This window comes from Pelobates fuscus, chromosome 8 (assembly GCF_036172605.1).
Source record: "Pelobates fuscus isolate aPelFus1 chromosome 8, aPelFus1.pri, whole genome shotgun sequence".
NCBI classification, from domain to species: domain Eukaryota; kingdom Metazoa; phylum Chordata; class Amphibia; order Anura; family Pelobatidae; genus Pelobates; species Pelobates fuscus.
This window is the reverse complement of record NC_086324.1, coordinates 36,312,909-36,330,156: the sequence shown is the minus strand read 5'-3', so window position 1 is coordinate 36,330,156 and position 17,248 is coordinate 36,312,909. Positions and strand designations below refer to the sequence as shown.

The following is a 17,248-nucleotide window of genomic DNA, read 5'->3' as shown; positions in this document are numbered from 1 at the left end:
ATGTTGTTCCTTTCTGATGTTTTATGCCTTGCAAATTATTGAATATTTGGGTCCTATATAGAAAATGCTCTCACCTTCTACTATATCTTACGCGGTTATATAGTTTGTGCTTTGGGATTTATTGTCAGACATTTGCCTTCTCCCCACATTTATCTTCCCTCACTACTCAAATTCACTCTGGTTTGCTGTTTTTACAAAACATACTTTCCAGATTCATTACTAAAACATAATTATATCTAATAATAGGGATTTAACTGCACCTGATCAATAACCTTCTTAGTAATCTAAAAAGATGGGAGCCATTTGTAAATATATTGTTATGCATCTGTCTATCTTTATGTTCCAGATTTCTCCTGTTGTGCTCAAGAATAATCCCCGACAACCTCTTGAACCATTCTTTTCAGGTCAATAAATTATTTCTGACATAACTTACACCTGAATGTCTGTGAATGGTTCAATGCACAAACTGTAAATTTAGCTCATGGACACGAAGGCATGCTTGTTCTAGCTATTAGAACCCATTTAATTTTCCAAGGTATACCTCTTGTACTATTAGCTATTCTCAAAAGCTATTCTCCTCTTTATGTATTTACAATATAGCAGATTTCATTTCAAGGGCCTGCAACACAGGTGGCGCACTCACCACTCGATCTCCTGTTAAACTAAAAATAGCCACAGATTATTAGGTATCTCTTTTTGTGAGGCCAACTTCTCAATATTAGAATAATGATGTACTTCAGCTAAAATCAGAGGCAACTCTTCAGAAACTTGCCCTCAGCAGTAAAGTAGGGCCTAACCTCTAGTGTCAACACATTATTTTTCATAGCTACTCCCCACTGCACTAACTGTAAATAGAAACTTTATAGGCAGCTTGGTAAATCAATTATTCAGGAAAGCCCTTACCTATCTGCAACCTGCCCAATCTTTTAAGCAATCTCTGACAATCTCGCTATTGCAAACCACAGTAGGTAGGTTTATATTTAATACTGATATTGGTGCTTGACTTTTTTTGGCCCTATCATTAAAACTTTTCTTTATGCTTAAATGTTATCAATCAGATATTCTCAACATAATTCTTCTAGACCCCAAAAAGGTCTTGGATTGATCCTCATTTCCCAGCCAAAGATGGACAGATATGCAGACATTATTTGGCCTAACATAAATCTATAGAAGACGTGATTGTGGTTACCTACTCAAAACCTTACAAGTCTACATATACTTGACACTTAAAGCTAGATGAGAACATTAAATTATCCTTAATTACCAAATGTTTTACAGTTTGAAGTAAGTTCCAGTCAAATAGAAGATCATGTTATTGTTAACCTACCAAATATGTCACATGTATGTCACACAATGTCACAAAAGCCAGGGTGCTGATCATGTGCTAATCAATAATGCAAGCACATTCCACCTGCAACCCAATTTTTACTTAGAGTTACCCCTTATTCGAATTACCCATTATGTTTTTTCATCATATCATATTTCATCATTAGGTCTCAACTAAGGTTCCTTTTCGAGGAACTCCTTCTCCATGGTAGCCAAGTTCCACAACTTCAGAGAGAGAATCTGACTAGGTATCTAGGTTGTTGGAAATAATTTAGCTCCACTGGCATCTCAGCAAAGTCAGTTAGCTATGTAACAATGTTGATAGTATAAATCTGAATTTCTATTCTAATAGCTTTAGTGTAAATTTTATAGGTTTTTTTTTCCTTATATTCTTTTTGAGGTCCACAATTTATGTAGGTTTTCAGCACACCGCCTGCAACTTTTCTTTACTTCCCTAAATGTACTCAGCATCTTTCAGCTTATTGGGCATAACTATAAATATAAATGCCAAGTAAAAATTGGTCTGTAACAATGGGGGACAATTAAATAGCACTAAACACCCATATTAGGGATTGAAGAAATGGTAGGGATAATCACTGATAACTGGAGCATTTATCTTTCAATGGTCCCAGGTTTATACATACATACACACGTACACACACACCCATATATTACCTGAGCTTCTTCTTGTTGTTTTTTTAGTTGATCCATCATCTGCTGGAATTCAGCTTCCTTCTGCTCAGCTTCTATTAACATTGCTTGGTTTTGTTCTTCATATGCCATAGCGACTACAGCCAGGATTAGGTTTACCAAATAGAAGGAGCCCAAGAAAATCACCAGAACGAAAAAGATCATGTAGGTTTTGCCAGAAGCTCTTAGGGTCTGTAAGCAATTGAAAAATGACAATATCAACCAGATATTAAAGGATCAATATAATCAAAGCATAATGAATGGTACTTGAGCAGACTGCTGTTGATTAGCTTTGCCCCCACCCAATATGAGGATGGAGATGACAACTATAGAAGTATACATATACAGAGAGTATTAGAAAAGATGTAAAAGCAAAAAACACTCTTACCCAGCATGTGTCTTAATGTTAGTCCTAAGGTTTGTGCTATCTCTACTGCCAGAAGGCAAACTCACTGTAGGAGAAAGTAAACAGTTCTCCTTTTTCTCTAAATGCCTCCAAGTTTCAGAAAAAAACATTTATAATTAAGGTTTCAAAATGCTTAACACTTTCCTAAACTCACAATTTGTAAGTTAAAAAGGACAAGATTTATCTTAAAAACCTGGCAGGATTTAGAGATGTTAAGGACAATCAGCTGCACTCTCATACACTGAACGTATCATCTATGACAGGGGTAGGCAACCTACGGCACTAGTGCCATGCACGGCACTCGAGGTGTCTTTGCACGGCACTCAAGGGTACAAGAGCCAAACAGGCTCTGTCCTATCAGGAGTCCCAGTGAAACTTCAGATATCTGCTAATACGAAGAGGTGGTGAAGGACAATCCTCCATTTATGCATTGCAGCAAGTAGAGGAAGTGATCTCAGATCACTTCCTCCCAGCACTTGTGAATAGGAATCCACACTGAAGTAGAGCAGCCCACAGCCTCCTGTTGCAGCTTCTGTCCTTGAGCTGTACCTGGCCGGCCTGGTCCCTTCTAAAACCTAGGGAAGCCTCAGAGCTGCAGAATAACCCTCCCCTCATACAAATAATACAAACACACACACAGTCCGCACAAACACATCACCACCAACAATCCACATACATGCACACAACCCCACATGCAGCCTCTCACATGCAATACCCCAAGCAGCCCCACACATACACACACTACCAAATACACAATGTGACATATCCATTCACACACAATTCCACAAGCAGCCCCCATACACAGCCCAAATTCATAGGTATTATACATGATACCACAAACTATTAATGAACATATACAATATAATAGCTCATATACGCACAAATACAATGATACAAAGCAAATGCAGTATAAATAACACAAGCAGAATATGGCAACATACACACCTTAATTTAAAGAAATAGGACCGCCACGCTACGGGACATCACAATCATATTTTGGCACAGTGCTGCTAAAAGGTTGCCTACCCCTGATCTATGAAAATGTGTTACAGTCTGAGATATAATTATATTTTATATAGCATTTATTTACTGTCAAATCATTCTGCAGTGCTTTACAATGTTATAAAGGAGGGAATTTAATAATAAATGAGAAACCTATCACAACATTTTACAGGAATAATATATTGATGAGGACCCTGCTCAAACAAGCTCGCATTCTAAAATCACCATAATATAGGATGAGTCAAATGTCAGGAATCACCCAAGAACTAGCACAGCACTTACAGGGACACTATAGACACCCAGACCACTTAATCTTATTGAAGTGATCTGGGAGCAGTGTTCCAGTGCCCTTAACCCTACAATGTAATACGTTTTAGAGATTGCAATGCTTCCATTGCAGAGTTAAGACTGCCTCTAATCGCTGTCCACCAGACAGTCACTAGAAACGTTTCTCGCTGTTTCATGGAGTTTAACTCTGCAAAGCAATGCTGGACATTCTCTTGATGCATTCATGGGGCTGGTTTTTCTGAGAACAGAGAGAAGGACTTGCGTATATACAGAGCCAGTCCAGATAAAACTAAATTTTAATTTAGATATTTTTTGAACACCATAGGACAGGACTTAAACTAGAAGTTCCAACTTAGCCTACTATACGATTTGCATGGATATCTGCATTAGTGTAGGTTCTAGACATGTGCAATTCGTATCGTTCCGAATGCAAATTCGGACGAATTTCGGAAACTTGGACATTCGGATGCTTCCGAATGTCCGAAGTGCCGAATTGCCGAATTTCCGAAGTGCCGAATTTCGGAATGCCAAACTGAAGCAAATTGCCGAAGTGCCAAAATTCCAAAGATCCGAAGTGTCGAAATGCGAAGTCCCGAATTTTGGAATGCCGATCCGAACCGAATTGCTGAAGTGCCGAATTTCCCAATTGCCGAATTTAGGAAGTGACGAAGTGCTTCTGATTTCTGAAAAGTGGCAAAACAGGAGAGGGTTGGGGTTAGGGGTTGGGGTTGGGGTAGGGTTAGGGTAGGGTTAGTGGTTGGGGTAGAGGTAGGGTTAGGGGTAGGGTTAGGTTTAGGGTTAAAGTTTGGGATAGGGTTAGTGGTTGGAGTAGGGTTAGGGTTAGGTTTAGGGGTAGGGTTAGGGGCATGGTTAAGGGTTGGGATAGGGTTAGTGGTTGGGGTAAGGGTAGGGTAGGGGTAGGGTTATGGTTAGGGATAGGGGTAGGGTTAGTGGTTGGGGTAGGGTTAGGGGTAGGGGTTGGGGTAGGTTTTGGTTTAGGGGTAGGGTTAGAGGTTGGGGAAGGATTATGGTTTGTGGTTGGAGTAGGGTTAAGGGTAGGGTTAAGGTTGGGTTAGGTTAGGGGTAGGGTTAGGGTAACCCTATTCCTAACCCAACTCCTAACCCTACCCAAACCCTACACCTAACCTTACCCCTAACTTTACCCTACCCATAAACCCTAATCCTACCCCTAACCCTACCCTAACCCTAACCCTACCCTAACCCAAACCCTACCCAAACCCTACCCCTAACCTTACTCTACCCTAACCCTACCCATAACACTACCCTATCCCTACCTCTACCCCTAAACCTACACTTACCCAAAGTCCTGAAATCCTGAAGTCCTGAAGTCCCAAAGTCCCGAAGTGCTGAAGTTCTGAAGTTCGAAAGTGGTGAAGTTCAGAAGTGCCAAAGTGTCAAAGTGCCGAAGTTCGGAAGTGCCGAACTGAAGTCCCGAAATTCTGAAGTGCTGAAGTCCCGAATTTCGAAATGCCGAACTGAATATTTTTCCCATGCACATCCCTAGTAGGTTCTGTATTTTGTTTAAGTCCTATTTTATATCCAGAACGGACTTTTGCTTCTGTTTATTTTGTTTTGGTATGTCTTTTTGCTTCATGTAATTTTTGGCAGTTTTGGGCTCTAGTATCTGGATTCACAAACCTGAAGAGACCAATTTCACAGTATTTAGCAAATTGCATGGATATTGTGCTAAAATATTTCCATATGTATTGGCACTCTATCATCTGTAGTTCTGCAGGTGTCAAGGTTGCTCACAAATATACCTTAGAAAATTATAGTAATAATATGTGATACCGCACTCCTGACATGATGCAAAAAAAACGTATTTATTCAGATATAAGTACCGTAATAGCAAGTTGCTCAATAGCAGAGCTGATGCTTACCTATATTGTTCACTTTCACAATATTAAGTAAAGGCCCAATTGCTTAACAAAAAAATTATACATAAATCAAAAAATTTATATAAGTATATATGTATGTACCCATATTATTACTTATAACATATAAAACAGTAATATAAAAATCCCTTGCAGGTATGCTTCCTATGGTCCTAGGTCACACAGTGTACAATGCAATCTGCCAGTACAACCATATGGTTTTAGGGGTATCTTGTTAGGTAGTTACCTACAAAAATATTAAAAAAAGGGAAAAAAAGAAAAACCAGTGAAGAAAAATGAAAAAAAATAAAAATGAAAAAAATGTATGTAGGAAATATAGGGAAAGTCCCAGTGTGTACAAACAAACGTATAAATTGCCTTGGTGATAGCAGCTTTTTGGCATTTGGCATCTGGGTGGTGTTAAAGGACCACTCTAGGCACCCAGACCACTTCAGCTTAGTGAAGTGGTCTGGGTGCCAGGTCCATCTAGGGTTAACCCTTTTTTTTTTATAAACATAGCAGTTTCAGAGAAACTGCTATGTTTATACTGAGGGTTAATCCAGCCTCCAGAGCCTCTAGTGGCTGTCTCATTGACAGCCGCTAGAGGCGCTTCCGTGCTTCTCACTGTGAAAATGCTTTCCTATGCGACCGGCTGAATGCGCGCGCGGCTCCTGCCGCGCATGCGCACTCAGCCGATGACGTCGCGAGGAAGGAGGAGAAGAGGAGGAACGCTCCCCACCCGGCGCTGGAGAAAGGTAAGTGTTTAACCCCTTCCTCTCTCCAGAGCCCGGCGGGAGGGGGTCCCTGAGGGTGGGGGAACCCTCATGGCACTATAGCGCCAGGAAACAAGTATGTTTTCCTGGCACTATAGTGATCCTTTAAGTGGGGTTTTGTTATACTCCTTTTATGTCTAGTGCAAATAGTAATTTTGACTTTTTTTTTTTTTGTACTTTATGTATAAAACAATGTGACATTATTTGTGGGATATATGTCCAATGATAAATAGCTGAACCTTGCCAACCACTGCAACAATTACAACTGCTATTTTTTTTTTTACATGTTAACAAGTAAGATAGGAAAATAGCATGATGAATATGATCAGCCAATGGGCATTTTTTTTTTCATGATGTTTATTTGTGTGAAATGTGTTTACAAAAGCAATGGCCTCAATTCTATATTTTTGGATAAGCTTTTCATATAATTTTATATTTAGGGATAAACATTTAAAATAAATTTAATATTTTTATATTTTTTAAATATATTTATATATCTTTTTATATATGAAATATTTTTTGGTGTTTTTAATATTTTGAAGAAAAAAAAAACATTTTAAAAGTTGATACAAAATATAAAATCATTAGTAAAGGTTATCCAAAATGATTAAATTAAGGCTAATATTAGTGGGTCATTGAGCTGGGGAAAAAACGTAAAGTATACAATTAACACCCTGGTTCTGCTAGCTGCTGAAGACTTCTGATCTTATTAGTATTTGAATGTTTATAACTATTTAAGTATCTGCAGTATTCATACTTTAGTCTTTTGATACTAGAACATGAAGTATGACAGCTATATTAAAGCACAGTTTTGCCAGATTTTTAAATTTCAGTAAATTGGGATAATTATGTACTCTTATGTATATTACGCACTTCGTGAATATTATCCAAATCATTGGCAAAATAAAAATGCATCTTACCTGTTGGTAAAGAGTTTCCCAGGAGTCTTGGGTCATTAACCGAAACAGAGACAAGAATGCCCACCCAAAGCTGTCAAAACTTGTGTAGCCATAGTTTGGATTTCTGCCATATTTTTCACATATGTAACCTTCTGGGCAATGACTAATCGAAAGGTGAAACGTAAAGAAAAAAATTACATTTAGTATTTTTTAGAAGATGCAACTGCTGCACAAGTAATTACAAATTTATAATAGTTTAATTTAGATATTTTGGAGATAAAGTCAATAACAGTTACATAGATACACACCAGCAGAAGGAGTTGTCATACAGAAAGTTATTACTGAATAGAGGGGAATTGCAATATGAAAAATGCTGGCACAGTCCAATAAAATACTTGTACTGGCAGTTAGAATCATAGCTTCTCAATGTGGTATCAATTAGTAAAAGGTGTGGACTTAGGGCTCCAGCAATTTTCACAAATATCTTAATGAATACATGATGACAGGGCAGCTCCTTGTACCACAATTAAGTCTTCACTGAGTGCCTCGGCCCCTTGAGGCACACAGCACACAGGCAGAACATCGGAAGCCTGCCCGATGGCTTCCGATGCTCTGCTACACTGCCGGGCGCCACGTGGGTCAACCCGGAAGTGATCATTTGGCCATCCGGCAATCAGGAGAGGTATTGCAGGATGCCTCAACATCGAGGCATCACTGCAATACACTTAGAGTGGCTGGAAGCGATCACGATCGCTTCCAGCGCTCATATTTGTCACGTTCCTTAAGGGGTTAATACGGGATAGTTACTATAATTATGTACACTGAAACTCTTATTTATAAGAAAATGTGTAAAGCTCTCTTCTGACTATTCCATGTACTGTAGATGTTTTATTAAGGTAAAATTAAAGGGTGTGCGTTATATGAAACACACACTACATATTTACATAGGCTGAAAAGAGACAATCGTCCTTAATGCAATCTGTTTTACAAGATTTTGACATATTTATTTACTAAACTCTTATTTACTAAACTGTAAATGATTGCAACAAACTGAATGGCAACATCTAGGTTAAATAGCTGATGTAGAATATTTCTCCCAATTCAGCTATAGTCCAATTTCACCACTCCGATTTCAGTTTGCAGCAATTCTATGAAGAAGTAAGTAGACGTATAGCTCAGGATGTTGCAGTACATGTGATCTACTTGTAATTTGCAAAGGTCCTAGATATAGTTATACACAATAGGCATGTGTTAAAATTTAAAAAAAAAATAGTCTAGTTGAAAATACTTGTTCTTGAGCATTGGCTTAAAAAAAAAGAGTACAGAGAGTTGTCATTAATGATAAATTTTCAAGCTGGACAAAAGTGGTAAGTAGTGTCCCTCAGGATTCTGTTGTGGAACTACTTCTATTCAACCTATTTATAAATGACCTTGAAATAGCCTTTGAAAGTCATGTGTCAGTATTTGCAGATGACTCAAAACTAGGAAAGGTAATGCAATGTGAGCAGGATATTACTTTGCTGTAGAGGGATTTAGATAGATTAGGGGACTGGGCACTCAAATGGCAGATAAAATGTAATGTAAATTAATCCAAGTTATGCACTTCATGGTGAAGAATGCACTTGCAATTTACACCCTGAACAGTAGTAAATAAACATGTAAATTTGGACAAAGCAAATTTAGTCCGAATTACTGCCAAATTTCGGAATTCTGACATTTGCCAAAATGAACGAATTTGGGATGAATTTAACCAAATTATTTTGGATGCATTTGTTTTCATAAGGATTGCAAATTAGCGTCTTATCTATTAAACAACCAAGACAACAAAATTAAGAAAAGTGCTTTTTTTTCTCAATTTTAACCTCCCATCCATTTAGTAGATACAGTAGCTTTTTAGTTTGGTATCCTTACTTGAAATTGCCATAATAAAAGGATACCAAATTAAGGACTTATCTACTAAGCAAATGGAAGAGTACATTTAAAAAAAGGTGTTTTATTTTTGCTTTTTCATCTGTTTAGTAGATAGCTCCCTAATTGAATACCCTTATATGAGATTCATTATTTAAGGATATTGAATGTGGATGCTGTTTAGTAGATAGCTTGCTAACTTGGTACACTTATATTGGATTGACCTATTTAGGATACCAAATTAAGAGAAAATGTAGCAGACAGCTCTCTAATTCTGTGTCCTATGTTTGTATCCTATGCCCTATTACCAGGGCCGGACTGGCCCACCGGGATACCGGGAAAATTCCTGTCTGTGCTGGCGGCCGCAGGGGGAGCTAGCTGTGCTGACTCTGCTGGCTCTGCTGACATCATATTCCGGCCCCGGTCTCATTAAGCTGCGCGCTGGGGAGCAGAGCCAGCACAGCCATCTTCCCCTGCGGCTGCAAGAGCTGCCAGGAGCCAACTCGCCCCTGCGGCTGCCAGCACACCTGACCCAGCTGTCTGCCCTACACACCTCCTTGGCTGGTCGCCCACAGGTAGCTATATTATGTGTCAGTCTGTCAGTGTGTGTGTGTGTGTCTGTGTCATGGTGTGTGTCTGCCTGTCATGGTGTGTGTGTCTGTCATGGTGTGTGTGTGGTGTGTGTCATAGTGAGCGTGTGTGTGTGTGTGTCTATGTCATGGTGTGTGTGTCTGTCATGGTGTGTGTGGTGTGTGTCATGGTGTGTGTCTGTCTGTCATGGTGCGTGTGTGTGTCTGTCATGATATGTGTGTGTCTGTCAAGGTGTGTGTGTGTGTGTGTGTGTGTGTCTGTCAAGGTATGTTTGTGTCTGTCAAGGTGTGTGTGTCTGTCATGGTATGTGAGTGTCTGTCATGGGTTGTGTGTGTGTGTGTCTGTCATTTGTCATGGTATATGTGTGTGTCTGTCATGGTGTATGTGTGTGTCTGTGTGTGTTTAAAAATAGTTTTTTTCTCACCTTTTTTTATCCCATGACGTGCTGCAGGGCTGGCATAGATTATTTTTCCAGGGCTGCTTTGCATCCCCAGTCCGGCCCTGCCTATTACGTACATGCACACAGTCATAAACACATGCATGCACACTGTCACGCTCTCATTTACCCATATATATATATATACAGTCATATATGGGTTAATTTACCCATGTTTGTACACTGTCATAAACACTGTCTTAAACCCAAGTATGCACACTGTCACACTGTCATTTACCCATACATGCCTACAGTCACAGACATATTAATTTACCCATGTGTTCACACTGTTATTTGCCCATGCATGCACAGTCATATAGACTGTAATTTACCTATTTATTCACACTGTTATTTGCCCATACATGCAGTGTTGTTTAACCATGCATATTTACTGTCATTAACCCAATGCATTCACACTGTAATTTTCCCATACATGCACACAGTCACATACACTCTTGTTAACCCATGCATTCACAGTATTTGCCCATAAATGCACAGTTAGATACACTGTCATTTACACGTGCTTGCACACTGTCACATATACTTGCATTAACTGATACATTCCCAATTTTATTTGTACATATATCCACAGTCACATACACTGTCATATTATCCATGTATGCACAGTTATTTGCCCATAAAAACCATTCTGTCATATACCAATGTGTGCAGTGTAGATATCTACTATACAGCGTTCTAACTTGGTATCTTTGAATAGAGAAATTCTACATGAGGGTGCCAAATTATGGAGTTATCAACTATACAGCATTCTAATGTAATATACTTGAATAGGAAAATCCCACATGAGGGTACCAAACTAGGGAACTATCCACTAAACAGCACCATAATTTGGCATCCTAAATAAGAGTGCAATCGCACATAAGGGCTTTCAATTAGTGAGCTATTTGATAAACAGCACACTAATTTGGTATCCTTAGAAAGGGAACGCACACAAAGGGGAACCAAATGAAGGACCTATCTGTTAAACAGTGCCCTACTTTAACCCTTTAAGGACACATGACATGTGTGACATGTCATGATTCCCTTTTATTCCAGAAGTTTGGTCCTTAAGGGGTTAAATCCTTAAAAAGGCAATACAAAGTTAAGGATCTATCTAATAAAACAGCACCCTTATTTGTTATTGTTAAATAAGTAATCCCACATAAAGGTACCAAATTAGGGAGATCTCTACTAAACAGTGCCCTATGTGGAGTAACCACAATTTTAGATGTTTCAGAATTTGTTTGGATGGATTTTGATAATTTACCGAATTGCAGCTGAGACGAATACTATATTCATAGTAATAAATAAAAAATATCCAATGTCAGTCAGCAATTGCTAGGACCAGTAAGATCTGGTAAGAACCTGCCATTTGCTATATCGGACACTATGTGAACTGTATTTGTGATCTGTATATTAATATGGTTATGATATAGTTATATAATATAGTAATAATAGATTTTGATGTGTACATATACAGAACTGGTTGTGAGTAGATCTGGTTTCCGAATGTGAGGTCATTTACATGCACTAAACAATTCTGGCCATCATGTTTCAGATAGTTATGCTAATTGAATATGAAAGAGATCTGGGTACAAAAGAAAACAGCACCTTCGAGGAGGACAATAAGGGTTGTAAATTCTCCAGATTTTCTGTCTCTATACAGGGTGATGGAAAATGTGGTCAGATTAACTTGATGCCACCATACCTGTAAAACTGGTCTAGAGGTCCGACTCTTTGTAAGTGTTATGGGGCAGGGCCAAACCATCTTTTAGCAAAGCAGTAGAAAATCTTGTATGTAATGTATATTATATTGTGTCCGATGCCTATGATTTAATACAATGTTTATATGTTAAAGGGACAGAATAGTCACCAGAACAACTAAAGCTTACTGCATTTGTTCTGCTGAGTACAATCAGCCCCTTCAGGCTTTTTGCTGCAAACACTGTCTTTTCAGAGAAAATGCAGTGTTTACATTACAGCCTAGGGATACCTCCACTGGTCACTCCTCAGATGGCTACTAGAGGTGCTTCCTGGGGCAGTGCTGCAGAGTAAGCAGCACTGCCATTCAGTGTCTCCACCCTCTGCATGCAGACACTGAACTTTCCTCATAGAGACGCGCTGATTAAATTCATCTCTATGAGGAGATACTGACTGGCCAGTGCTGGGTTTGGCTTGTGCTGGCTCTGCCCCTGATCTTCCTCCTTGACAGTCTCATCCAATCCTATGGGGAAGCATTGTGATTTGCTCAGACCACCACTTCTGATAATGTCAGGCAACCAGTGGCAGAGCCAGGAGCTGCAGACTTAAATACAAGTAAGATTTTAGACAAACAACTGCACACATTTGGTGTTTTATTGAAAATAAATCACAGTGTGTACATGGCTTTCAAGATGCAACCAGAATAATATGCAGTAGAAGAATACATCTAAATATGTTCTTACCCTGCATCTGTATTACCACCGCAAAGTAAAGGATCCTTCTGACCTTTCAATTTGTAAACCGAGCCTGATTGTGGAAAACAAAGCAATGCATTACATCACTACATCCTGATAAGGCTGCAATTTAGTAATAAATCAGTGCTCCAGTAAAATGTTTTTGACAAAACACACACAAATGGATTGCTTCTCCCTAATTACCATTTACCATCAGAACCAGATAAATTAAATTGAGTTGCTTCAAGTTACAGAATGTGTGCTATGTTGCTGTAATAAAATACTGACTGCGGATGACTTCAACAGGAAATTTTATATATTGGGAATTAGGGATCGTACAGATAAAAAATGGAACACTCAAGCAGGAATGGAATTTAGGGAACATAGAATTAAGATGCTCTTCTAAGGAATTAATGAAACACAGCAAGCAACACTTTGCACAAATGTAGATAATCCGTGAATAAGCAATACATTAAGCTTTGCATATACAGAATAGCAAAAGCTGAGAACATGGGAATTCTGAAGAGAGAATACAGAGAATATGAGAACAGCCAGAAAGTCCGAAAAACTTAACAGATTGTCCTTTAGTTAATATGGTGTATGAAGGGGATAGATTCCCATATCGTTGCTAATTAATTTGATACAACTGACAATATTATATGTTTCCAAAGTTGTACACTATCTATTAGTATAAATAATTGAGCATTTACCCATATAAAGTAGTAGTATATCTTTAATCCCTGTAGCAAAGTTTTTTTGGAACCAAGCATAAATTGCACAAAGCACAAATTCTCAGCGAAACATCAAGACTATCAAAATATTATATCATGGACCAATTTAACTACTACCCATATCTAGTAATGTGTTTAGACACTGACTCATCATTTGGACTTTGCACTGATGGACTGTCGTATAAACTTTATTCTAAATCGAAAATGTAGAATAATCTATTCGAAAACATGAAATCTTTCACAATCTCTGAAAAGAATCATCTCTCTTTATCTCTGAAGAATCAAAACAGTAACAACTACTAATGGGTTTAAATGTTCTGTGCATGTTACATGTATAGCATTGTAAGAAGATTGTATTGTTTGAGTTTTTCCAAGTCACATATGTCTGCCTGTATTATACAATGTGGTTCTATTGACTGTATTCCAGCACACAATGAATAAACTACATTTATGTTTATTGGCAAATTTACAAAAGGTTTGCCACTTAAAAGGTGCAATTGTCACCTCTGATACAAAAATACAGTTGGTTTCCTACATTTATTGCTTCCATAATTGCTAACATTATTTAATAAGGATTACCCCTAAAATTAAACAAAACAAAACAAAAACAATCAACAGAATATAAACACAACATTTGAATAATGTATACCCAGCTGTATGGATGACAGCAGGAAAGTCTGCTTTTAACTTGTTGCATTGCACAAAATAACTTAATCAGTGCTGCTAGCTGAGCTTTAGGCTTTGAAGACATAACTGATTAACATCAGTCTTCCCATATAAAATAGCTGGAATAATATCCGGAGACAAAGTGCAATGTGTTTGTTGTTAACGTACTGGTATCTATGGGGAGCTTATTAAATTACATCTGCAAGACACCTTCCAGATTAACCCCTGCATATGTTCATCTGTACACATACAGAGGGAGACCAATACGTTTACTCTGCTTGGTACTTTCTAATTATCAACTCTACAGCCCATGAGACTTCAATTGCTTTAATGTAAAATCCACTCTTGAAAAAGACTTTCCCTGAAATAATGGAGTATTTTTTTTTTCCGCTTAAACTCTTCTATTTTAAAAAAAGAATCATTGTAATCTCAAATTATATCAAAGTGTCATTGATTGTGTATGCTAACAATGACTATTTAGAGTTAGCTCAATTTAATATGTACAGTCAGTATTTATCTTCACAAGAAAAGCCCATACCAGTTTCTCAGGACATAACTGATTTTGAAACCCCATATTACTCGGCTTTAACTGTTTTTAGAATAATGTAAATGTGTAATTTAGTAAAGCATGTAGTGTATTACCTCAAAAAAGCTAATTATGAATTCCAAGTGTTTAATAAATGCTATGGTAACAAACAAATGCATGCATATATCAGCAGCATCACATATGATGTCGAAAGGTCAACTTTGACAGCAATGTGTAATATCCTCAAATGGGGAATAATCTTATGGGGTTAACTGTCAGAGAAATGTGTGATCTGTTTTGTCCAACTCTCTGTCCCTCAACAAGGTTGACTTACAAAGCTAGAGATGTTTGAATATTGAAAAATGAGTTATTTTATATAGTATTTATAGTGAAAAAAACAGGGAACTACGAGTAAGCTGAGTAGGTATCATTTGCAATTAATGAGGGCACTTGGCCAACAGAGATACTCGCCATCAATTGGTCTCCATATATGTAGACTGGATGTTATTTATGACCAATTTCATAATAGATTGTGGTTAGGGTCCGAGTATAATAAATAGATATCTACTGGCTAATTTATTATAAAATTACTCCCATTCCCATCTTATCTTATCTTACAGTTTTGCAAAAAAGTCTGTGTATAGATATTATCCAATCTGCTGGCCAAGCATAAAGGAGGCAAGAAGTTGCACAATATGCAAATCAGAAGAATTATTAATTTGCCCTTTAACATCAGAAGGAGAAGGGGCAGTGATTGTTGCAAATTGCTTCATGTGTAAGTAATTATGTAAAAGGAGACAGGAACAAATATCCTATGCAATGAGCCTAAGCTGTTACTGTTCCTTTAACATGAGGCCCATATTGACTTGGTTCTCATGAATTGGAATCTTGGGTCATATGAGTTTCTTCTGACCTTGGGAAAATTGCACATTCTTTTTATTGATTATTCTGCCACCAGAAGCAAATGTGTTTTCCAGTTTAGTCAATCTTATGCAAAATTAGCATTATAGAGTATTTTCACAATAATTTCTGTTTTACTAATGGATAGAAAGGAAGGTTGAAAATGTGTCTTACTTTCATTGTAGGTCTCTTCAAACACAGTGACATTAAAAGGTACTCCTTTTGGCCACAGCACACATTTACTTCTCAAATGTCCCATAAAAAGTTGCAGGCCTACTAGTGCAAATACACTCAGGCAGAACACGGTGAGGACCATCACATCTGAAAGTTTCTTTACCGCCTGGATCAGGGCCCCCACAATGGTCTTGAGACCTGGGATGTGAACAAATATTTCAATTACTTGAAAGAAAGATGTTTTAATGATGCATAAACCTTGTATGATTAAAAAACATGTTAGATTTTGTTAATGGACAGCTTTAGGCTTTTACGTTCCATACTTGCCAAACACCTGAACTATCAAGTTTTTTGCCAAAAATTTACCACCGGGACATGGTGAACGGTAGTGTTCTAAAAATGTAATAACCACCTCACCACAGTGTAGTAGTTATTTTTCTAATATTGGAAAGCAGTTAGACCAGAAGTTTCCAAACCAGTCCTGAAGGAACCCCTACCAGTCCAGGATTTAATGATTACCCTGTTGTGTCTAATTTGTTTTTGAAGAAAAGACACAACTGGGTAATTCCTAAATCCTGGACTGGTAGTGGAGCTTTGAGGACTGATTTGGTAACCACTGAGTTAGACAAAAAAACGGGATCTCCTCAGGCACCTGAGACCATCCCTATGCATCTGAATTATTTTCTGAGCCTTATTTTGGAATTAATCTCCAATAGGATCTTTTTCACGTATCCATACCTTCCCCTTGCTCAACTTCAGGCTATTAAACAGCACTCTGCATCATGATTCCACAAGCTTCATAGATATAATTGACTTTATCATTGTTTTCTAATTACATTTCTGGTTTCTTGGTGTCTTAGCATTGTAACTTCATTTATTAAACTTTTTTTGCTTGTTCCTGGACCAACTTTGACCTCTCTGTATTTCCCTTTGGTTCCTGATTTCACTAACAATGACTGATTCAGACTGCCCGACTAACCATCCTGTTTGCATTAATCCGATCCTGATTTTTTTCAATCTCAATTCTTGTGCTGAGAGTTACACAGAGCACATTACACTGTATCTAAAATTTTAATAATTAAACATCGCCAATACCGACACACGGGACACATAATTAATGGGGGTTCAAACACAAACACAAATACAACCACTGTATACACAAAAGGGCCTACCTAACATCAATTACCACCTACCTGGAATTACAGAAATTGTTTTCAAAGCTCTTAATACTCTGAAAGTGCGAAGAGCTGAAACATTGCCTAGGTTTATAAATTCTGTTACATACCTGTTGAATTAATAAAAGCAATTGTTATTTGGAAGGAAGGTAAATATTTGTATTACATTTTTTTTTTATTAATTATGTAATTATAATTAAGATAATGCTATTAATCCTTTAGTGCATAATGCATAAAGAGTAATTTCGGGCAAATGTTAATTACTTCTTCACTTTGAAGGTGTACCATCAGTTCCCAAGATGTTCTCTCACCGGTTGCTTCCCTTCCAAAGAACACTTCTAGCACCATAACCACTACAGCTTGCTGTACATAAGATGTTCTGAAATAGTTTGACTACTTACAGGGGGGGGGGGGGGGAGTGGCACCA

At 37.8% G+C, this 17,248-nt stretch overlaps 1 protein-coding gene across 1 annotated transcript in view; it reads right to left on the bottom strand.

Annotated features, from left to right (window-relative positions):
* Positions 1-17,248, bottom strand: part of LOC134571437 (sodium channel protein type 2 subunit alpha-like) — a 122,330-nt gene that overhangs the window by 64,650 nt on the left and 40,432 nt on the right. The window contains exons 7-11 of the mRNA XM_063429687.1: positions 16,840-16,931; positions 15,647-15,844; positions 12,659-12,722; positions 7,301-7,442; positions 2,002-2,208 (exon numbers count right to left, since the gene is read on the bottom strand). Coding sequence (XP_063285757.1) covers positions 2,002-2,208; positions 7,301-7,442; positions 12,659-12,722; positions 15,647-15,844; positions 16,840-16,931 — 703 coding nt within the window. The remainder of the gene's footprint in view (positions 1-2,001; positions 2,209-7,300; positions 7,443-12,658; positions 12,723-15,646; positions 15,845-16,839; positions 16,932-17,248) is intronic.